Source organism: Lingula anatina, chromosome 4 (assembly GCF_051362555.1).
Source record: "Lingula anatina isolate TDL-2025a chromosome 4, LinAna3.0, whole genome shotgun sequence".
In the NCBI taxonomy this organism is placed as follows: domain Eukaryota; kingdom Metazoa; phylum Brachiopoda; class Lingulata; order Lingulida; family Lingulidae; genus Lingula; species Lingula anatina.
Genome location: NC_141770.1, coordinates 24,087,132 through 24,112,186, shown reverse-complemented (window position 1 = coordinate 24,112,186; position 25,055 = coordinate 24,087,132). Strand labels below are relative to the sequence as shown.

The 25,055-nt window shown below is 35.6% G+C and overlaps 1 protein-coding gene across 1 annotated transcript; it reads left to right on the top strand.

Moving 5' to 3' along the window:
* The first annotated feature begins 1,957 nt into the window (after window positions 1-1,957).
* Window positions 1,958-25,052, top strand: LOC106179244 (nibrin). Its single transcript, XM_087011198.1, has 16 exons — window positions 1,958-2,084; window positions 2,723-2,856; window positions 3,262-3,401; window positions 3,798-3,957; window positions 4,228-4,331; window positions 4,790-4,907; window positions 5,637-5,833; window positions 6,265-6,356; window positions 6,777-6,849; window positions 7,081-7,269; window positions 7,870-8,401; window positions 19,920-20,000; window positions 20,247-20,441; window positions 20,808-20,921; window positions 21,037-21,086; window positions 24,368-25,052. Exons 1-16 carry the CDS (start codon window positions 2,057-2,059, stop codon window positions 24,402-24,404), a joined length of 2,244 nt encoding a protein of 747 aa, XP_086867324.1. The 5' UTR covers window positions 1,958-2,056; the 3' UTR covers window positions 24,405-25,052.
* The last annotated feature ends 3 nt before the right edge of the window (window positions 25,053-25,055 follow it).

Below are 25,055 nucleotides of genomic sequence, written 5' to 3'. Positions count from 1 at the left end.
AGTCGACACGGAGCGTTCGTAGATAGTTTATTTCTTTTACTATGACTTTGTTTAATGCTGAGATTTAGTTTGGCTCTACCAATGACGTTGAAGAGCACAATGAGACGGTTTTAGTTTTAGCGATTTCATTAGAAGAGGGAATCGTTAAAAAAAACTTCAAATATGTATAAACTGATGCGCTTTTTATTCAAGCTATTGCGACGAAGCCAATTTTTGAAGAGAAATATATTTGGCAAATAATTCCGCCTGGAAGATCCCATTTCTTTCTGCTGACCGCAGTTTATTGGTGATATGACGTAGTGCTATAACGGAAAAGCTACTGAATCAATTCAAGTTACGTCCTATTTTTTTAAGCCTGCCCGAAACGTTCCTAGTTAGATGATTTTGGATGCTGTTATTTTCATAAAATTTTACACTGAGTTTACGTTTGATTTCACCTGTTACGTTATGAAGACGATTAGAGCCAAAGCGGTTCACAATTTGGCGGTTTAGGTGTGAGTAGTCTTTGCTCTTTCAAACGTCCACTGTATGAATGTGTACGCAATATTCCTGTACATACCTTGTTTTCTCTGTAGGTTTATTTTAAATCTTATTTTTTGCAATAATCTTTTCTCTTTTTCTACATGCGACTTGCCTTATTTTCATTTTTATCTCTATTCTAATCTAATCAACCTAAAATAATTAGTTAACGTTTTCGTTTCTCTTTGGTAAATTCTCTTAAAAGGTTTTTGTCGACTTAGACTGTTTTAAAAGTATTAATTTTTCATTAAAAGCTTTAGCTATTTTCTGAAATGACATAAATCTTCTGTGACAAAATTTATGCTTTATACTTTGCAAATTCATTATGGGATATTGGATTTCTAATAGGTAAACCGACTGTAAATCATTTCTAGTTCTGGGGGGGGGGGGGGGGGGGGGGGGTAGCTCAGAAATGCTTGCGTAGTAGACAAGGCTCTTACAGGTAAAATATTTATTATGAGCAGTCTTTCTTAACCTCAGTTAAGTTTAGTCATTGAGGTCTAAAGGGCTAGGTGAGAGCCCAATGAAAGATGTGAACTACACGAGCCCTGTCGATTACGTATCTTTGGAGCCTAGCAAAACACAAAACCATTGTGACGCATGGTGTTTTTTTTACACACACACACACACACACACATCTGTGGTCAAGTAAATTTTATTTGCCATGGTCATATTGATTTTTTAAGTAAGAGATTTACGTTGACCTGTGATTTTTCGTCTCTGCAATCCGTGTTAGGCCTGTATGGTTTTTGAAACTGTCGTTTTGTCCAAATTAGAAGAAAACAACTCATGCTACATGTAATGAAGTTAAGTTTTTTATTTTGTTTGTTTTACGAAAGGTTTATATATTTATATTAAAATTTTATTTTCTTTCTTTTTTTATCTAATAAAAAATTGAAGTAAAATTAAGGAGAAAAAAACTGACTTTTCGTTAAAGTTCTTTTCCTTCAATAAAACCATACTTTTTGTATGCTAATATCTATACCGGAATAAGTAACAGCATCACTTCCTTATTCTCTAGCAGAATTTTATATACACTCAAAAAGCTCGATTAAAAAAAAAAAAAAAAAAAAAAAAAAAAAAAAAAAAAAAAAAAAAAAAAAAAGAAAATGTTTTCAAGGGTCAATTTCCTCCCACCTTTAGAAAACACCCCTGTCGGAATATTTTCGAAACCTGTATTGTAAACGTGCGATTGTTTAAGTTTTTAAGAATGAACGTGGTAACTTTCTTTATGACAGCTTTTGATTTACAACTAAGCAAGTGCAGATTTTTCAGGCAAAACGAAAGTTGGGTTAGGCTGTGCCACTGGTGAAAAAGAAAACGTACATTTTATCCGAAACGACAGATGTGACCATGGGTTGCCGTGTGTTTTGAATACGCCACAAAATTGACGTGGACTCTATGGTCTTTGATATATATTTAAGCCCAAAAATCTTATGTTGTGGTCAAGTTAGGGAATTTCCCAACCTCGTTTTCATAATGATATACCGTCACGTGACTATTCCTCCCTCCATGTTTGATTTCCTAACCTTAGGAGATGTGGATTTTGTATTCCGCACAGACAGGTAATGTTCTATTTACAAGTAGTGCATTTTATCGACGTTATAGTGTAGTGTTTTATAGATATTTGCTCAAATAGGGTTTCTGATTTATTGTCGCAAGATAAGCAGGTAGCAGTAGACCGGCTGCTTCACAGTGAACTGTACCAGACCAGTAGTTTCATTCATTCAATGAGAACCCCCCCCCCTTGGTCTACCTGTATTGTAAGACAATCAAGACGTGTGTGTGTGTGTGTGTGTGTGTGTGTGTGTGTGAGAGAGAGAGAGAGAGAGAGAGAGAGAGAGAGAGAGAGAGTTTATTGTATAAAGCATACTTTGGGGAAATCTAGAGATACTGAATGTCTGGAGGACCCACAATGCAGGGAATCTGCAGGTCCTCCCCAATCTGTGCTGTTCAGAACTAAGTATTATATTTCTGTTAGTTTACATGTTTAAATGTGATTTACTTTTAGTTATTGTATTTTCACTTAAACCTTGCCAGTCCAAAAGATTTGAGATATCAAAAAGCTTGCAGGTCGTCTGGCATTTCAAGCTGTCATGACCAGTTGGACAGACAGTTTCCCCTTATTTGTATAAAAAATTACTTGATAAACAATATTTAGTATTGAATGCAATTTAATGTGTCATTTTTACATGTATTCTAGGTGTTCGTTATCCATTGCTGGCCAATAAGGAGAATGTGATAGGAAGGAAGGATTGCGACATCTTGATAGAAGGAGACCAGTCCATGAGCAGGAAACATGCTGTGGCCATTGTTGTTCACCCAGAAAATCATTTGGTATTTTTCAACTTTCTACAATGATATTGAAACAGTTGAAGTTTCCGACCCAGAAAATCATTTGGTGCTAAACATTACTCAGTAGTTTAAGTAATTTTGTATCAAATGTTTGAAAGAGTTGCTGTAGATAGATTGCATATGACCTCAGATTCTTATAATTTCAATGACTGATAATGACACTTGGTGGAAACTGATGTGTTGATTAAAGGCATCTCTAGAGGGAATATTAGGGAATAGAAAATGTCAATTCTGTTCAGGCCACAAATGTTTGATAAAATATAAAATAGTCCAACAGTTCATCTTACTTTTTTGTTTGACCTCACACATTTCTTACCTTTGATTTTTTAAAAATTATTTTCCCCAAATTTTTATAGACTGTTAACATTGCTGATGCATCTATTTTAGCCATTCCCACATAAGCCGCCTGTGTTGACTATAAAAGACACATCCAAGTTTGGGACATTTGTCAATGGAAGCAGGATTCAGGGAGAGAGAGAACTAAAGGATGGAGATGAAATCAAATTTGGGGCACAGAGTTCCTTCAGGTGCTAGTTGAGTTATTCTGATGCTTCTTAAAGAGTTAACCAGTATACTGACATTATGTTAATACCTTGTATGTTACCATTTAGAGGAAAATTAAGCAAAGATTCATTGAAACTAAGTACAGCATTGGATGTCTTTGGTTAACTTAAATAATGATAGCAAATGAAAAATAAATAGTTATACCCTATTTTCTTCTGGGTGATGTAGAAATGATTATATTACTTTTTGAATTGACCTCTGCAAAATTTGTAAAATACTACATTTATTGCCATTTAGCCTCATTTGGAAATTTAAGTAGATATTTAATTGGATCAATTGTTTTTCCAAGGTCACATTCATACAGCAAACCTTATTTCTTCATAATTAAAATTTTCTGTTTCTGTTGTTTTTCCCTCTAGAGTGAAACGTGAGCCTTTCATAGTGACTACATCTTGCCTGGACAATTCGGTGAAAAAGTCTGTCAAGGGCGTCATACGTCAGCTCAGCGGCCATGTCCTTGGTGACTGGAGGCGGGAGTGCGACATGTTAGTTATGAGTACCATAAGTGTCACTATTAAGGTGTGTTCTGGTAATCTATGAATTAAATTTTCAATTTTAAGTTGTCCTGTTGCAAGATAGTGGTGTGTTATTTTTCCACATAAAACCATATCAAAACCTAGCATATGAAGTGAAAGAAAATGAAAAGAAAATAATAATGTTTTCAGCACTTTTTGATATACAAAAATTATTTACCCTTTCCATTCATGGTAATAAATTTTGTGCAGACCTTGCTCCACTCTTATCAAGGCAGACCAAGCCAGGTGCAGTGTATTGTGTGTGTATTTTCAGGTGGTTTGTGCATTGATCTCCCAGAAGCCCATTGTCACCCCTGAATACCTGACACAGTTACTTGAAGCCTATGACCAGAATAAACAGCTGCCAAACCCTGATGAGTAGGTAGACTTATGCTAATGCGAAAAGTTACCTGTATTTATTAAGGGATGAGGGTGTTTTTTTAGGCTTGCTTAATATCGCTTGATTATTCAGAAATATGTTGAAATATGGGAGCCTGAGTTATTATAATAATTGTGATCATATTTATCTTGAACTTAAACAGTTGAAGTTTCATATGTAGCTGGACAATTGTTTATGTTTACAGAATCAACCAAAGAAGGCTTAATCAGTCTTTGTATATCCCAGTGTTTATTTAAACATCTCACATAAGTTTTTTGTTTATAATTTTTGCGTCACATTTTGTAGTTAACTGTTGGTGAATTGATTCTTTTTCTGTAAAAAAAATAATTTGAAAGGACTGAAAGTCTTACCTCTAAAACATAACTATACAAGTATATTTGCAAGTAATAAAGTCCTAATTGCCCTGAGAGATAATTTAATCTACTCAATGTTTCAGTTTCATCCCTGCCCTGGCTGAACTGCTGCTGAACCCAGATGAAGTGTCCTTTAAGAAAAATCCTGGAAGACAGACACTTTTTTCTGGAATGAAATTTATATTCCTCTCTCCAAAACAGGTGAATATAATAGATAAACGTTTGTCAGGTGACAGTGTATCATCCCTGTACAACAATGCTCCATTTACCCACATTTTTTATACTTAGTCAGTAAAGCTATTTTTTTTGCTCTTAAGTGTATTTAATTTATCTAATGACTTTATGATTTAATATCCTGACAGAATGAAATGTTTGATAAGTTTGTATACATAATAGTTACACTTCTATATGATGCATATTTGTAAAAAAAAAAACTCAAAGGCTAATTGTTTAAAAAATATTTTATTCAACCAAATGACATAAATTCCCTTTTTGAAGTCAAGATAGTTCAATCAGTGTAAAGTTAAAATTGGTTGGACTGTAGACCAGTGTCAGTTAGAAGACACAGTCAGAATGTTCAATCTTCTCTATTCTATTTCAGTTCAGAGAGCTGAGCATAGCTGTAGAGCTGGCAGGAGGGACCCCAGTGTTGATATAAATATATTGCTTAGTCAGACTGTTCAATCTACTGTGTACTATTCTATTTTGTTTCAGTTTAGAAAGCTGAGCATAGCAGTAGAGCTGGCAGGAGGGACCCCAGTGTTGATGTGAAGATATTGCTTAGTCAGAATGTTTAATCTTCTCTATTCTATTTTGTTTCAGTTTAGAAAGCTGAGCATAGCAGTAGAGCTGGCAGGAGGGACCCCAGTGTTGATGTGAAGATATTGCTTAGTCAGAATGTTTAATCCTCTCTATTCTATTTTGTTTCAGTTTAGAAAGCTGAGCATCGCTGTAGAGCTAGCAGGAGGGACCCCAGTGTTGATGGAGGAAGGGACAGATGATAACAATGACGAGGTGCTAATAGAGAGGGGGACATGTGTCATGTACTGTGAACCACCCACTAATCCCCAGTTGCTGTCCAAAAATGCCAGGGACTGGGTGACACATGTGCAGAGATATCTGAAAAGGTACTCATTTTTTGTTCTCATTTACTAGAATGTAAACTATTGTATGCAGATGCATCACAGAAATTGTTTTTATACAACATGAATGAACATTTGTATTAATTAGTGATAGACGAAGATTAATACTTTCACTAATGGCGATCTACAAACTATAAAAGGAACATCTCTGTTCTTGGAATAAATTTCAACATTTTTACTGAGATTGGTTAAGATGCTTAAATTTCTATGAGATTGGATTTACAGTTAGCAATTCTGTCACTTGTGCGACTTGAACAAATATTTTTGCCTAACGATAAGTTTTTCCATCTCTAATGAAGGTGTAAAAGAAAGTATTCTCCTAAATTTATGTATGAAAATTTAAAATTCATAAGTTTGGTTTGTAATAAAAAAAAGTTTGAATTGAATATCTACTGTCTGTGGACATACTTTTGTAGACATAAACGGCGTCAGATCCAGGATGCAGAGCTGGGGTTTGCTGTGCTCTACTGTTCTACTGACAGCTACTGTAATCCAGAAAGAGAGCCAGGTCAGAAAAACCAACAAAACTGCCTACTAATATATTAATGACAGTAATTTAAAGAATAGCACAAAATGTCAAATTTGTTTAAAGTAAATGCCATTTTGGTTTTAGTTTTGGTCTAAATTTGATCAGATTTTAGGTTCCAGATATTAGTCAAGGTACATCTTTACAACATTTGGCTTCATGTTGACTTTATGATATGCTGTGTTTTTTTGGTTTAAGTGAAAGACCCTGACTGTGCATTCTCTTTGTGGTACATCTTTAAAACAGATGGATACTATTAGTCTAGATAAGTTTGAATTGGTAAAATATTGTGTTGAATATTTAAGCTACATGGCTGGGTTTGTTTATAGACATTCAGCACTTTCACTTTCCATTTCAGTGTTATTGGCTAATGTTCTTTCACATTTTTTTTCTTGTTTTCAGCATCCAGTTTACTTCAGCTTCCATCACAAAGTCAGGTGGCGGCTTCCTTTACACAGCAGTCCCAGTCAGTCAGGTGATTTTGTTGTTTTAGTTATTTTGTAATAAAAGAGACACATTTGACACCATAGTCGGTCAAAATCATGCCCCATTTTGTCATATTCCCAAAAAATTACATTTCTGCCATTTTTTTTAAAGTAAAATCATTAGAATTGCTGTTTATGTGGACTGGTTTGTTTTCAGTTTGCATAAAGGTGAAATATATATTGATTTAAACAAGCATTTATTTTTCCTTTTTCAACAACAGAAATGTGAAAACTGAGGCCACAGCACCATATATAAAACAAGAACCCCAAAGTCAGCTGACCCAGGATGTATCCCAGTATGCCAAGGAGGTATCCCATCAACCTCAGTTATGTGTGCCAGAGACGCAGCAGACAGAGGCGAGCTTTACTGTCCCGTCGACACCAACGCACACCAGCCTGTCTAGAAAGAGGTACTTGGAAGCAGTTGGAAGTTATACAAATTAATTTTGTCCTTAGCATTTTGGTGTCAGTATTTAGAATTGGGCTAAGTTAAAGCAGTTTTTAATTTCATGACATCACCATATGCAGACATATCACATTTTTTATATGGAATCCATTTCATGTCAAAGTTCTTAATCCTGTTAGGATATTATCAGCTGTTTGATGACATCAGTCAGACTGTGACCAGTTCTGGATACAGGGGTGCCACCCCTGCATTTTTACATGATTTGACATGCTTTAGTTTACAGGTTCTTTATAGGTGTTAATGATATTGTAAACAAGATATGTATACATTCTGAGCAGTGTACCCTGTTACTGTGTGGTTTGATTTTCATCAATGACATTTTTAGCACATTGACTTTATAACAATTAATGTTTTGACTTAAAAATTTTAGCTGTTTTTGTCCTGCAATCATGCCTACTTGATACCTATGACCAGTTGGTAGCATAATATTTGGTTGAGCAGGAAACGGGACAATTCTAGTGTGGCTCCAAGTAATATAAGCCATAAAATTCAGAATTTTTTTCAAAAGCAGTGCTTCAGTTTTGTTTGTCATTGGATATTTCAGATTAAGATCTAAAGAGACAGAAGAAAGTCACCCAGCTTCAAAAGCTATAAAAACTGAACCGGACACGCCAGTTGTTTGCCAAAATACAGAGTCCATAAAAATAGAGAGGATAACTCCCACAAGGGCCGAATGTAAGAGCAGAGTGAATGTGGTGGCCGAGACTCAACTTGAAAGTGACACGGAAGTTTCAAGAATAGATACAGATACAGTAAAAATTGAAGAAGATGAGGAGGAAGATAATATTGAACAAGAATTTGACGATATAGTGCCAAGTTTAAAGCAGAAAAATTCAAAACGGGACAGGGATTTTGATGGTCCCAGGGCTTCCAAGACAAGTACAGATGAAATGGTTACGTCTAGCCCAGTGGTCACAAATGTTGTCCCGAAAGCTTCTCCTTCTAGTAGAAGTGACCAAGATTATGGAGAGGTTCAACCTTCTACATCAAAGACTAATAGAGCAAATGCTCAAGGTCAAAAGACAATAGGGAGATTGACATATGATGACCAGGAGGACAGCTTAACAGAAGTAGAAGTATGTGTTATATATGTATCTAGATATAGGCAGACTGAAACTTTGAAGGAAAAATGCATCCCCACATCTAATTTTTATGTACAGACACAGATGTGTCTGTACATATAGCCATCATCTGCGTCTGTCGTCGCCGTCGTCGCCGTCGTCGCCGTCGCCGTGCAAGAGCACGATAAGTGGAAAACCATTTTACCTTTTGACTTGAAACTTGCAGAACTGATGAATATTCATAATACGCAAGTCAAGTTCGAAAATCAGCATGATCGGGTCACTTTTAGGGAATTTATGCTGTTTTTTCACTTTTTTCAGCATATATGCAGCGACGATAACACGATAAGTGGAAAACCATTTTACCTTTTGACTTGAAACTTACAGAACTGATGAATATTCATAATACGCAGGTCAAGTTCGAAAATCAGCATGATCGGGTCACTTTTAGGGAATTTATGCTGTTTTTTCACTTTTTTCAGCATGTATGCAGCACCGATAACACGATAAGTGGAAAACCATTTTACCTTTTGACTTGAAACTTACAGAACTGATGAATATTCATAATACACAGGTCAAGTTCGAAAATCAGCATGATCGGGTCACTTTTAGGGAATTTATGCTGTTTTTTCACTTTTTTCAGCATGTATGCAGCACCGATAACACGATAAGTGGAAAACCATTTTACCTTTTGACTTGAAACTTACAGAACTGATGAATATTCATAATACGCAGGTCAAGTTCGAAAATCAGCATGATCGGGTCACTTTTGGGGAATTTATGCTGTTTTTTCACTTTTTTCAGCATGTATGCAGCACCGATAACACGATAAGTGGAAAACCATTTTACCTTTTGACTTGAAACTTACAGAACTGATGAATATTCATAATACGCAGGTCAAGTTCGAAAATCAGCATGATCGGGTCACTTTTAGGGAATTTATGCTGTTTTTTCACTTTTTTCAGCATATATGCAGCACCGATAACACGATAAGTGGAAAACCATTTTACCTTTTGACTTGAAACTTACAGAACTGATGAATATTCATAATACGCAGGTCAAGTTCGAAAATCAGCATGATCAGGTCACTTTTAGGTAATTGTACCACCAGCGTTAGCGCTGGCGGTACACATGGTTTCGGTCTCGTCCGGATCGTTCCGCCGGCTCCGCCGGCTCCGCCGGCTCCGCCGGACGGCTACCGTTACCGCTTCTCCTCCTAGACGGTAAGGCCCCCCATACCCATCTCATGGATTTAGGTCACCTATAATCTCAACTCGTTCCACGTAAAATTTGGGCTTTGTCGGTATTGGGGTCTGGGTGTGGCACTCATTGCAATGCACCCTTGTCCAAAAATGGCAAAATTAAATGCTAATTATCTACCCTACGGAAGGAGTTATGGGAAAAATTTCTACAGACGGCTTTCCAAAAGTCATATGTGTAGATTTCAAATATACCCTCGGATTTGACCTTTGACCTTTACTTCAAGGTCAAATGGGCCAAAATTTTCAAAAAAATGAAATTTTTTACGAAAAAAAAATTTTTTGCCCTGTTATTCAGACGCCACACAGACTTAACCAATAATATTATTGGAAAGTGTTACCCTTCAGGTCATCTTTCATCTCCGTGAATTTGGGGTCAATCGGTGCATTTTCACAGGAGTAGCGGCCATAAGATACCGAAACTGAAAACTGTCTCTAATTCGGGAACCGTTAATGCTAGAATCCCATTCTTTTTTGCATTTTGTAGAGCATGTAAAGCCCAACACTGGAGGTGGTCTCAGTTTTTTTGTATTCCATACGGTTTTCGAGTTACGCTGTATCAGAAAGTACATATTGGTGGGGAAAGGAAAATGTACGGAAGCCGACTGGTGCCATATGTAGAAAAAAAAAATTATCTCGAAATTTCGAGATACTATTTTGAAATTTGAACAAAAAAAAAATTATCTCGAAATTTCGAGATAGCATTTTGATATTTGAGCAAAAAAATTTATCTCGAAATTTCGAGATAGTATTTTGAAATTTGAACAAAAAAAAATGCTATCTCGAAATTTCGAGATAATTTTTTTTTTCAACATATGGCACCAGTCGGCTTCCGTAAAAATGTGCAGTACGGTAATGGATAATAAATTTTGAACTCCGGAAAAATAAAACATAATGCTTGGCAAAGCAGACAACTTGTGGTCAAAAATGACATTATTTTATCAAATTTAAACTTCTGCAACTTCAGAGAACCTCCCATTTCAAGAACTTTGACCAAAATGACCTTTTCTTTATTTTAATTAATTTTTTCTGTAGGAAATTTATGGCACATTATGGTAACTCCAAAATTATAACATTTAGTCCCTTATATCTCCAAAACTGGCAGAGATAGGTCCATAGTTACTATTGAAGTTGAATAGGAAGTCATATACTGGCAATCTTACTGTGACCTTGACATTGACCTTTGACCTACTTTTCACCTTGAACTGAACTTTGCAAAATTTGCTTCCCTTTTATCTCCAAAACTGGCAGAGATAGGTCCATAGTTACTATTGAACTTGCATAGGAAGTCATATACTGGCAATTTTACTGTGACCTTGAAATTGACCTTTGACCTTCTTTTCACCATGAACTGAACTTTGCAAATTTTGCTTCCCTTTTATCTCCAAAACTGGCAGAGATAGGTCCATAGTTACTATTGAAGTTGAATAGGAAGTCATATACTGGCAATCTAAATGTGACCTTGAAATTGACCTTTGACCTACTTTTCACCATGAACTGAACTTTGCAAATTTTGCTTCCCTTTTATCTCCAAAACTGGCAGAGATAGGTCCATAGTTACTATTGAAGTTGAATAGGAAGTCATATACTGGCAATCTTACTGTGACCTTGAAATTGACCTTTGACCTACTTTTCACCATGAACTGAACTTTGCAAATTTTGCTTCCCTTTTATCTCCAAAACTGGCAGAGATAGGTCCATAGTTACTATTGAAGTTGGATAGGAAGTCATATACTGGCAATTTACTGTGACCTTGAAATTGACCTTTGACCTACCTTACAATGAACTTAACTTTGATTGCACCATTTTTAGTTATATATATTTTTTGCATATTTTGAAAATTCTTGTTGATTGCATTTTTACAGCTTGTCAAGCACAAGACTGGTGGCTGCACCCCTTATTTTGTGTATGTGGGGGTCTATACGAATGCGCTTGCTCCAGCTGGTGGTACAATATTCGGAGGCGGTATCGCCTCTCTGATCCTCTAGTTTATGCTGTTTTTTCACTACTTTCAATATAAATGCAACACTGATAACACAATATAAGAAAAACGGATTGGCCAATTGTAATTATACTCACAGGAGTGGTCAATCTTACTAAAACGCAGGTTGAGTTCGAAAATAAGCATAATCGGGCCATTACTTAAGAAGTTATACTGTTTTTTCACATTTCCTCAGATTCAATTATTAGGCATGTTAACAGTCTCATTATTTAACTAATAAGATGCCTAAAAGTGTTTGTTTGATATTTCCTGCATCTTTGCAACATTGTTAGTTGATTATGTAAAAATGATGGTAAACTTGTTATCATGTATTGTGTAATAAAGTGTCAAAAATGGAAATAAACTCATATCATTGCAGTTTGTCAGATTCAATCATCCACTATGTTCAGAATCTCAGAATGGAGGAAATTGGACATTTAACACTGTTCTATTGATACTTTTCCCATCTCATCAATTTTCTTAGTTGGACATATAAAAATGGCAGTAAAATGTTTATTTTGTTTTATGTTAAAAAAGTGTTAAAAATGGAAATAAACCCATTTCAGAACAGTGCTGTCTTGTTTACATTTTGGCATTATCAAGGCGTGACTTTGAAGTTCCATGGGCCTGAAGACCTTTGCTAGTCACATTTTCTGAATATCTGTGATACAAATATTTTATAATTAAAAATTGATGGTCATTAAGCAGTTAAACATTATGTAATATTGCATCAAAATTTGAAGAAACCCCCATTTTGGGCACTGCTTCCATGATGACCATTTAACGAAAATCATGTCACTTACTGTTTTCAAACTTACAGGAAAGAAACATGGGACTAAAATACAGCTTCAGTTGGCAATGCAGTCTGTTTGGTTTTTTTTTTTTTTTTTTTTTTTGCAGTTAAACAGTTTTTTGTGAAAATTTAATTTTTTACATATTGGCATTTTCAAGGTGTGACTTTAAAGTTACATGATCTTGAAGACTTTTGCTTGTTATGTACAGACACAGATGTGTCTGTACATATAGCCATCATCTGCGTCTGTCGTCGCCATCGTCGCCGTCGTCGCCGTCGCCGTCGCCGTGCACTTTTACCGATAACACGATAAGTGGAAAACCATTTTACCTTTTGACTTGAAACTTGCAGAACTGATGAATATTCATAATACGCAAGTCAAGTTCGAAAATCAGCATGATCGGGTCACTTTTAGGGAATTTATGCTGTTTTTTCACTTTTTTCAGCATATATGCAGCGACGATAACACGATAAGTGGAAAACCATTTTACCTTTTGACTTGAAACTTACAGAACTGATGAATATTCATAATACGCAGGTCAAGTTCGAAAATCAGCATGATCGGGTCACTTTTAGGGAATTTATGCTGTTTTTTCACTTTTTTCAGCATGTATGCAGCACCGATAACACGATAAGTGGAAAACCATTTTACCTTTTGACTTGAAACTTACAGAACTGATGAATATTCATAATACGCAGGTCAAGTTCGAAAATCAGCATGATCGGGTCACTTTTAGGGAATTTATGCTGTTTTTTCACTTTTTTCAGCATGTATGCAGCACCGATAACACGATAAGTGGAAAACCATTTTACCTTTTGACTTGAAACTTACAGAACTGATGAATATTCATAATACGCAGGTCAAGTTCGAAAATCAGCATGATCGGGTCACTTTTGGGGAATTTATGCTGTTTTTTCACTTTTTTCAGCATGTATGCAGCACCGATAACACGATAAGTGGAAAACCATTTTACCTTTTGACTTGAAACTTACAGAACTGATGAATATTCATAATACGCAGGTCAAGTTCGAAAATCAGCATGATCGGGTCACTTTTAGGGAATTTATGCTGTTTTTATGTACAGACACAGATGTGTCTGTACATATAGCCATCATCTGCGTCTGTCGTCGCCGTCGCCATCGCCGTCGCCGTGCACTTTTACCGATAACACGATAAGTGGAAAACCATTTTGCCTTTTGATTTGAAACTTGCAGAACTGATGAATATTCATAATACTCAGGTCAAGTTCGAAAATCAGCATGATCGGGTCACTCTTAGGGAATTTATGCTGTTTTTTCACTTTTTTCAACATATATGCAGCACACCCTGAGCTTCAGAGATAACTTGACACTAACCTCTTCACTATAGCCTATCTTCATCGTGTCAAGTTACCTCTGACCACATTCGATTGCCTCCGCCGCCCGCCAATCAAATTTAAAGCCCGCACTCAATGACTCATTGAACGATCTAGCCAATGAACGCGAACGAGTCAAAGCGCGCTTTGTTCAAATCCGGACCAATCAAAGATAAGGCTGAATTTCAGGGACTTGCCGTAACCTGTGGGCAGCACGCAAAATACATCATCCCTCAGTAGATAATTATGCAGGGCATCAAACTGCTCTGGTTTCAATTCCGATATACTCCATGCTTTCTTTGTGTACGGTTATGCACTCGGAACTACTCGGATGTCTCCGCACTCGACAATAACTATGTTGTTAGTATGGAGCTTGCGGAATCAGCCGAGGATTGCCGATTGACGGTCAACCAATCAGCGTTTTCACCAAACTTTGGTGAAAAATTTTGAAACATGGATTCGATTGGCTTATATAAACTAGGTCAAACTATTTTCGTCAGAGGTAACTTGACACGATGAAGATAGGCTATAGTGAAGAGGTTAGTGTCAAGTTATCTCTGAAGCTCAGGGTGATGCAGCACCGATAACACGATAAGTGGAAAACCATTGTACCTTTTGGCTTGAAACTTACAGAACTGATGAATATTCATAATACGCAGGTCGAGTTCGAAAATCAGCATGATCGAGTCACTTATAGGGAATTTATGCTGTTTTTTCACTTTTTTCAGCATATATGCAGCACCGATAACACCATAAATGGAAAACCATTTGACCTTTTGGCTTGAAACCTACAGAACTGATGAATATTCATAATACGCAGGTCAAGTTCGAAAATCAGCATGATTGGGTCATTTTTAGTGAATTTAGGCTATTTTTTCACTTTTTTTCAGCATTTTTGCAACACTGATAACACAATAAATGAAGAGCTGTTTTACCCTTTGGCTTGAAACTTACAGAACTGATAAATATTCATAATACGCAGGTCAAGTTCGAAAATCAGCACGATCGGGTCACTTATAGGGAATTTACGCTGTTTTTTTTTTCACTTTTTTCAGTATATATGCAACACTGATAACACAATATAAGAAAAACAGATTGGCCAATTGTCATTATACTCACAGGAGGGGCCAATCTTACTAAAACGCAGGTTGAGTTTGAAAATCAGCATAATCAGTCCATTATTTTAAAAGGTAATGCTGTTTTTTCACATTTCCTCACATTCAATTCTTAGGCATGTTAACAGTCTCATTATTGAACTAATAAGATACGTAAATGTGTTTGTTTGGCATTTCCTGCATCTTTACAACATTGTTAGTTGATTTTGTAAAAATGATGGTAAACTTGTTATCATGTATTGTGTAATAAAGTGTCAAAAATGGAAATAAACTCATATCATTGCAGTTTGTCAGATGCATTCATCCACTATGTTCAGAATCTCAGAATGGAGGAAGTTGGACATTTAAAACTGTTCTATTGATACTTTTCCCATCTCATCAATTTTCTTCATTGGTCATATAAAAATGGCAGTAAACTGTTTATTTTGTTTTATGTTTAAAAAGTGTTAAAAATGGAAATAAACCCATTTCAGAACAGTGCTGTATTGTTTACATTTTGGCATTTTCAATATGTGACTTTGAAGTTCCATGGGCCTGAAGGCTTTTGCTAGTCACATTTTCTGAATAACCATGATACTAATATTTTATAATTAAAAATTGATGGTCATTATGCTGTAAAACATTATGTAATATTGCATGAAAATTTTAAGAAACCCCTATTTTGGGCACTGCTCCCATGATGACCATTTAAGGAAAATCATGTCACTTACTGTTCTCAAACTTACAGGAAAGAAACATGGGACTAAAATACAGCTCCAGTAGGCAATGCAGTCTGTTTGGTAAATTTTTCTGGCAATTAAACAGTTTTTTGTGAAAATTTAATTTTTCACTTATTGGCATTTTCAAGGTGTGACTTAGAACCTCCATGGGCTTGAAGACCCTACTAGTCACATTTTGTGAAAATCCATGACACTTATATTTTATTATTAAAAATCGATGGTCATTATGCTGTTAAGCATTATGTAATGTTGCATCAAAATAGAAGAAAACACAATTTTTGGTGCTGCTGCCTTGATGACCATTATGGAAAAACCGTGTTACTTATGACTGTCAAACTTTCAAAAAAGAAACACAGGACTAAAATGCAGCCTGAGTTAGAAAAGCAGTCTAATTGGCTTCTTTTTCTGGAAGTTATACATTTTAGTGTTATATTCATTATCTTTTTTGGCATATTCATTGTGGGACTCGGAGCTCCCATGGACATGAAGCCAAATGGTAATCATATTTTCTACATGTCCATCCTATTTATAGTCAATAAACAAAAATTGGTGATAATTATTCTCTAATTTATTATGTAATGTTACATCAAAATTGACAATCTTTTTGCACTGCTACTGCAAACATTATGAAAAGAAAACTGTGCTACTTATTATAATTTTAAACTTACAAGTACGATTTTTAGGATTGGCCTTCAGCTCATGAGAAAACCAGCTCTATTGGATTATCATGTTTATTGTATTTATGCATTTTTTTGTGAAATTTTCATTTTTCTCATTCTGGCACTTTCTAAGTATAAACTTGAATTCTGATGGGCCTGAAGCCTTATGCTTTTACTTTCGTCTGTGTTACCTGTTGTGCATAAGTTGATGTTGACTGTGCAGTTAAACATAATGTATTATTGCATCAGGATTGGTAGTCTCCTATTTTGGGCATTATGGTTTTGTGCTTTTCTTAAGGTGTGACTTATGGGCCTGAAGACCTTTGAGTGGATCAGTCTGTAAATTACCCTTGGGTATCACTAGATTAATTTCAGAGTTATAAAGTCATTTGCTTTAATAGGCCATTAAATGAGATTACGTAAAGCACACTTGTTGATATTTCCCTGTAAACTCCCAAAGGTAAAGCTCTCTGCTAGATTAATAATAAGGAAGCAGTGATAATTATGCAGGTAAATTTTGTTTAATATTGCAAATAAGTTATATATATATATATATATATATATATATATATATATATATATATATATATCAGTCATTCTTTGCTAGTGGTGCACTGGAGGGGGGCCATAACAAGAATGTTATTTAAATTTAGATAGCCAACCAAATTCTCATGACATCGTTGTGTATGTTTCAATAACAAATCAAAGAAGCTGCATGAGCAAGGAGGATGTTGTTATAAAAGCAAAAAAAATAGAAAAAGCAGAAAATATATCGAAATAACCCTCAAAATGGCGTCCTTTTTTGTGGAATTTTGACCCTACCTCTATTTAAGAACAGTTTGTTTAGGGTTTGAATGGATTATTGAAGCAGGGAATACATCTACTGCAAGAAGATTTAATAAACAGAATGTGCAAATTGTTATTTAAATAAAAATTTATTTGAAGTCACTGAAAAATGATCACAAAATTAGCTTAACTTACGATACATGCGGTGTCCCACCCCGATGAAAATTTCATCTAATCCTATCTTTCCGTATTAAAACTGTTCAATCGTCCAAAGTAGTATGTCGGTTAGTTTGTGTCACGAAGTCCATGATAATATCAGTTTTCTTAAGAATTTCACATTTATTGCTCAGCAAGGTCGATTTTTCTTCACCGCGTCCCAATATAACGTTCGCAACGCTGAAACTTCAGAGATCGATTTATATCAGACGACTTTAAAATGCCGCGTGAAAATTATACATCGATAGCGATCTTCTTCCATACTCACTAACTGATGACGTCTTACACACGAATGGCTTCTTTTGCACACTAAAAAAACCAGCTCAAACTGGCGGGTGGCCCATTCTGATGACATATCACGCAATGACGCTGTCGAGATAGGATGCAGGGCACAGGTGTAATTCCCTCGATTTAACCGTCACAGGATTGTTTATTGGGATCTTCTTTGTATGAAGGTGAGAAATAATGAGTTTCGTTTCATTTTTCTTCAATTGTTTCAACATATTTGTGTACCGATTGATTTTTACCATTCTATAAGTAGGGTGACTTCGTCTGAACTTTCGTTTTGCGTCTGTTTCACATGGGGGACTAAAGGTCATATTGAACATGGTGACGCGGTGATACCGTATTCATGTTCTCTTGTTCTCGAAAACTCAATCATCGAAATTGAATTACTTTTTTTTAGTTTTGTCTTAAATTAAGCTGCTACACTGTATTCCGTGCGTTTAAAATTTAACCGTCTGTAAAAACAGCAATAATGGATTACTAGCAACACTTACGTTACGCAATGAAGCACCGAAAATGGGTGAAGAAAATGTGTCTCAGTAATGCGTGTTTGCCACTCATAATGCACTGTACTTTGCTTGAATAAGCAATAAACTATTTGTGATCTTAGGTTATCCATTGTTCGTTATCAGAGTTAACAGATTCTTTGTGTGATTTTTTTTCAGAATCCCAAGGGTGGATGCCTTATACCCCCTTGACACTGGACGGCGTCCTTTCTGCGTCCTTTCTGCGACCATGAAATTTGGCATTGCTGTGGTCTTAATAAGGAGGCACGAGCATTGATTTTGTATCAGAATGAATGCTCAATGATCGGCCAGTTGTCGGCACGTAAAGTATTATAATTTTTTAACTCTCAAATGGGGCCGTACTGCTGGACGCAGAAAGGACGCCATCCAGTGTAAAGGGGGCTTTAGTGAGCACAGAACAGATATCACCATTGGTCTACATGTGTCAGGAAGAATGTTATAATTATGAACTTTGTGTTACACTGAACTTCATTTTGTTAAATTTTGTATTTAACTGAACTTTATTGTGTTAAAATAATAATAAAAAAATAATAGTTCTGATAAAAAACTACAATCTGGAACATTCTTTAGATCAACTTTGTTCAGTGTGTGTCCCATATGACAGAGTTACAGTAAATAAAATATGTGCATTATTCCTCTGTGTTTGTCAATTCCATTTTAAAAGCATGTGAAAGTGGTGTGCCCCTCATGAATGAAGTGTGTATGGATAATAGCAAAAATATTGTTATTATTTACATGATTATAAAAAGTTTTTGTACCCGCGTCAATAACGTTACCGTGACCCACATATTCACCATTTTTATTAATTATGAAATGTGGATTAAATTCTTCAAAACCAGTTTTGAAGCATTGAGACAACACCCCCTTATGATTTAAACTAAAACTGAAAACATTCCATTAGACTATCATTAGTTTGTGCAAAATATATTACCCAGGGTAACGCGTCTTGGATTTGGTGGGTATAGCTGTTCAACTCTCCTGTGTGCCCTAAAAAGGGCAGCTGCTGTTTCCCTTTTTATGAAATGATAAACTGTGATGGTGTAGCTATCACATCGCAAAATTACAGCTTCCCAGAGAAAGTTTGAAATTTTCGGTCAAATTCAACATTTTGTAACCACTAGCAAAGAATGACAGATATATATATATATATATATATCAAACTGGAAGATTAAAAGTTTGAATAGCAGCTTCATTGGAATTATATTTACCTCAAGCTCTGCCAAGGAGGTTATATTTTCACCCCTGTTTGTCTGTCATCCACATAACACAAAAAGTTATGGACTGATTTTGCAGAAATTTTCAGGAACTGTCGGAAGTGGGCCAAAGAGGACAATGATTAATTTTTGGTGGTGGTCCGGATCAATAATCAATCAATTATCAATAATAATCAACAATTGCTGCCTTGGCAGAGGTCTGCACTCTCAAAGTGCTTTTCTAGTTTTGTTGTTTTCCTTTATAATTTTTTCTCAAACACTTGCATTTGTGACTTTTAGCCCCAGGCAGGCTCTCATCTGCCTGGGGCTCTGCACATTTTCTGTATTTTTTAAAATTCCCCTTCAGCTCTCAGTTATCCATTAAAAACACCTTATTTACCATTAAGAGCTAATTATTTTTATCATATAAATCATAAAAAAATTTTTTCTTGGGAGTTTTTGTGTTAAGTGTCCTCCATATGACCACTGAGCCATTTTTTCCTATTGAAACAAGGAACCTTGTCAGTGAAAAAATTACTAATAGGTTCGTCATGAATTACTTAGCCATTGAGAGGAATGGTGCATTAAGAACCCGAGTTCTGTTCTGCTAATTAAATGTTCTGTTCTGCTATTTAAATGTTTCAGGTTAATGGTAATGGCAGTACATCAGGACACAAGGATCCCCCACCAGGCTTCCTCACTAAGAACACAGAGGCAACTTCCACAGTGAGTTGTAGTTTTTTAAAGTCAAATGATACCTATTTGACACTTCATATACATTTAAATTTATATTATTTTAGCCTCATCAGAGTAACCTATTAATGTACCACAGCACAATTTCACAAAACTGATGTGATTTTGGCTGTATTCATATTTCTAATATTCATGCCTTGATTTATTTTCAGCATTTTGTTTCCTCATCTCTAAAGCTTTCATTTTAGTATTATAATATTTTACTTCCAATATTTCTAGTTAATAGTGCATAATGGAGAGAATGGAGTCAATGGACAAAGCGAAGGAGAGGATAATTTACCAAGAAATTTAATCCAAGTCCAGTTTGCCTCCATGGTGGTCAGAAAAACAAGACCACAGCAGTCCAAGCAGTCAGCTAGTGGAGTGACCACGTGGAATGGGAAAAAAGTGAAGAATTTCAAGAATTTTAGAAAGGTAAGATACTGCTCATTATGTCTGACACTGAAATTTGATTGTTTATTTGTTTTAGTTTTTATACCTGCCATTAATTTATTAATTTAATTACTCACAGGAGTTAAAGATGAAAAGGAACATTTCAAGAATCTTTGGACTTTTGCATATATAATATGTAATCATTTAGAACCTAGATTGATGGTAGTTGTCATTCTATGTAAAAAATTAGCAAAGGCTTCTGGACTTGAGGGTGATAACCTAGTGCCTTGAGTCTTTTTCCTTTGTTTTTTCTCTTTATTTTATCAAAGTTCGGAATATAGGTCTATGGCCTCCCATTTCAGCTTTGTTATTTATGCATGTTTTGTACGTTGATGTTGCTGTTTTCAGGTAAACCAGCCATTGACCAATGGGATTCCACATATCATTGGTGGAAGAGACCTGGAAAAGCATGTCAATGGCCCAAGAAAGGAGCTGGATGATTGGTTCAGGGAGGAACTTGAGGTACAGTTTCAAAGAATTGCGTTTTTTTAAATGCCAAAAACAGTTTTTGAAATTACCTATTTACCCATGATACTTTATGAACATAATAAGTGTTTTAATTATTTGAATTTTTTAGGCTGAGAGTCAACAGGAAGCAGCAGAGAAGCTTGCCATGGAAATGTTTGAGTAAGTTACTAGTGTATGTGTTTTATATAGAGAACATTTGTCAGTTTATTGTACCACCAGCGTTAGCGCTGGCGGTACACATGGTTTCGGTCCCGTCCGGATCGTTCCGCCGGCTCCGTTGGCTCCGCCGGCTCCGCCGGACGGCTACCGTTACCGCTTCTCCTCCTAGACGGTAAGGGCCCCCGTACCCATCTCATGGATTTAGGTCACCTATAATCTCAACTCGTTCCACGTAAAATTTGGGCTTTGTCGGTATTGGGGTCTGGGTGTGGCACTCATTGCAATGCACCCTTGTCTAAAAATGGCAAAATTAAATGCTAATTATCTACCCTACGGAAGGAGTTATGGGAAAAATTTCTATAGACGGCTTTCCAAAAGTCATATGTGTAGATTTCAAATATACCCTTGGATTTGACCTTTGACCTTTACTTCAAGGTCAAATGGGCCAAAATTTTCAAAAAAATGAAATTTTTTACGAAAAAATTTTTTTTTGCCCTGTTATTCAGACACCACACAGACTTAACCAATAATATTATTGGAAGGTGTTACCCTTCAGGTCATCTTTCATCTCCATGAATTTGGGGTCAATCGGTGCATTTTCACGGGAGTAGCGGCCATAAGATACCGAAACTGAAAACTGTCTCTAATTCGGGAACCGTTAATGCTAGAGACCCATTCTTTTTTGCATTTTGTAGAGCATGTAAAGCCCAACACTGAAGGTGGTCTCGGTTTTTTTGTATTCCATACGGTTTTCGAGTTACGCTGTATCAAAAAGTACTTATTGGTGGTAAAAGCAAAATGTGCAGTACGGTAATGGATAATAAATTTTGAACTCTGGAAAAATAAAACATAAGGCTTGGCAAAGCAGACAACTTGTGTTCAAAAATGACATTATTTCATCAAATTTGAACTTTTGAAACATCAGAGCACCTCCTATTTCAAGAATTTTGACCAAAATGACATTTTCTTTATTTTAATTAATTTTTTCTGTACGAAATTTAAGGCACATTATGGTAACTCCAAAATTATAACATTTAGTCCCTTATATCTCCAAAACTGGCAGAGATAGGTCCATAGTTACTATTGAAGTTGAATAGGAAGTCATATACTGGCAATCTTACTATGACCTTGAAAGTGACCTTTGACCTACTTTTCACCATGAACTGAACTTTGCAAATTTTTCTTCCCTTTTATCTCCAAAACTGGCAGATATAGGTCCATAGTTACTATTGAACTTGAATAGGAAGTCATATACTGGCAATCTAAATGTGACCTTAAAATTGACCTTTGACCTACTTTTCACCAGAAACTGAATTTTGCAAAATTTGCTTCCCTTTTATCTCCAAAACTGGCAGAGATAGGTCCATAGTTACTATTGAACTTGAATAGGAAGTCATATACTGGCAATCAAAATGTAACCTTAAAATTGACCTTTGACCTACTTTACACCATGAACTGAATTTTGCAAATTTTGCTTTCCTTTTATCTCCAAAACTGGCTGAGATAGGTCCGTAGTTACTATTGAACTTGAATAGGAAGTCATATACTGGCAATCTAAATGTGACCTTAAAATTGACCTTTGACCTACTTTACACCATGAACTGAATTTTGCAAATTTTGCTTTCCTTTTATCTCCAAAACTGGCTGAGATAGGTCCGTAGTTACTATTGAACTTGAATAGGAAGTCATATACTGGCAATCTAAATGTGACCTCAAAATTGACCTTTGACCTACTTTTCACCATAAACTGAACTTTGCAAATTTTGCTTCCCTTTTATCTCCAAAACTGGCAGAGATAGGTCCATAGTTACTATTGAACTTGAATAGGAAGTCATATACTGGCAATCTAAATGTGACCTTGAAATTGACCTTTAACCTACTTTTCACCATGAACTGAATTTTGCAAATTTTGCTTCCCTATTATCTCCAAAACTGGCTGAGATAGGTCCATAGTTACTATTGAACTTGAATAGGAAGTCATATACTGGCAATCTAAATGTGACCTTGAAATTGACCTTTGACCTACTTTTCACCATGAACTGAACTTTGCAAATTTTGCTTTCCTTTTATCTCCAAAACTGGCAGAGATAGGTCCATAGTTACTATTGAACTTGAAAAGGAAGTCATATACTGGCAATCCAAATGTGACCTTAAAATTGACCTTTAACCTACTTTACACCATAAACTGAATTTTGCAAATTTTGCTTTCCTTTTATCTCCAAAACTGGCTGAGATAGGTCCATAGTTACTATTGAACTTGAATAGGAAGTCATATACTGGCATTATAAATGTGACATTAAAATTGACCTTTGTCCTACTTTTCACCATAAACTGAACTTTGCAAATTTTGCTTCCCTTTTATCTCCAAAACTGGCAGAGATAGGTCCATAGTTACTATTGAACTTGAATAGAAAGTCATATACTGGCAATCTAAATGTGACCTTGAAATTGACCTTTGACCTACTTTTTATCATGAACTGAACTCTGCTAATTTCTTTCTCTTTTAACTTCAAACTTGACAGAGATAGGTCCATAGTTACTCTTGAACTTGAATAGGAAGTCATATACTGGCAATTTACTGTGACCTTGAAATTGACCCTTGACCTACCTTACGAAGAACTTAAATTTGATTGTACCATATATATTTTTTGCAATAGTTTAAAAATTCTTGTTGATTGCATTTTTACAGCTTGTCAAGCACAAAACTGGTGGCTGTGTCCCTTATTTTGTGTATGTGGGGGTCTATACGAATGCGCTTGCTCCAGCTGGTGGTACAATATTCGGAGGCGGTATCGCCTCTCTGATCCTCTAGTTGAATTGAGATTCAGACAGACGTGACAGCTCTGTTTAATGTTTTTTTTCTGCCAGCATGGTTACCATTTAACTTCTCATACACATATATCTATATTTGCTTGTGACGCAAGCTTGTGTAAATTTCAAAGCATATGCATGCAGGTATAGTTACATGTATGGACTGGAAAGCATGCACCTAGGCAAGCACAAACACTCAAACATCCACTGAGTTTGAAGTATCAATGCCACACGTCACACGATCAGCGTTGTCAGAAAATTAAAAACAAAAAAGAAATATCTTGAGCCAAAAATATAATTACGCTATTCAGCTCGGTATAATTGTTTTTTGTTGAGCCGTGTGATTGTGCTACGCCCAAAACATTTAATACATGTATATATGTTATACAGGACATGTTGTTCTTTTTTAAGTACAAAGAGACTATTAAGTTATTAAATTCATGATATTATATTCCGTTGTTCCTTTTTAGCGAAGGCATGTTCAACAGAAAAACGAAGAGAAGGTAGTTGTTACATGTTGGACTTTGGGCCTCATCTCAACACGTGGAGAGAACCGTTCTTGGCTTCTAGCGGACTGCTAGCCAGACAACTGTAGTGTACTTTAAACAATGAGTTGAAGTGAAAAGAAATCTTTATTTTGCATGCCATAAGGATTTCTGCCAGTTCGGGATATTAATCTAGACGAATATGGACACTATTAACAATAACATTATTATTTCATAAAAAGCATGTAATCGCTGTAATGTCAAACGTTTGGGTACTAAACGTTCATCGTTTTAAAATAGTTAAAAGATTTGAAACGTCTCTATAAACAAGAGGCACTTCTGTTACTATGATGTAGCATGTGTCAGAACGCACTAAGACGTGTTTTGTTATAATGTTTAATAAACAAAGATGATAAAGAGTTGAAACTTCAAACAATGAAAATGTAAACATGGGTCTATCAGATGGGTAATTCTTTGTCTTCTTGATAAAATAATGTATACATATGAAGACATTTTTGGCAAAGGAATGAACACAGAGGAAGTTCATACGGCCTCTGAAGTTTGAGTCTAAAAATCAAATTTCCCGAATTCTGATTTTCACTCTTTTCACAACCAATGTAATAGGTTTAAATATAAGATGAAATAATCTCTTTTCATGCTTACTACCTCCTTT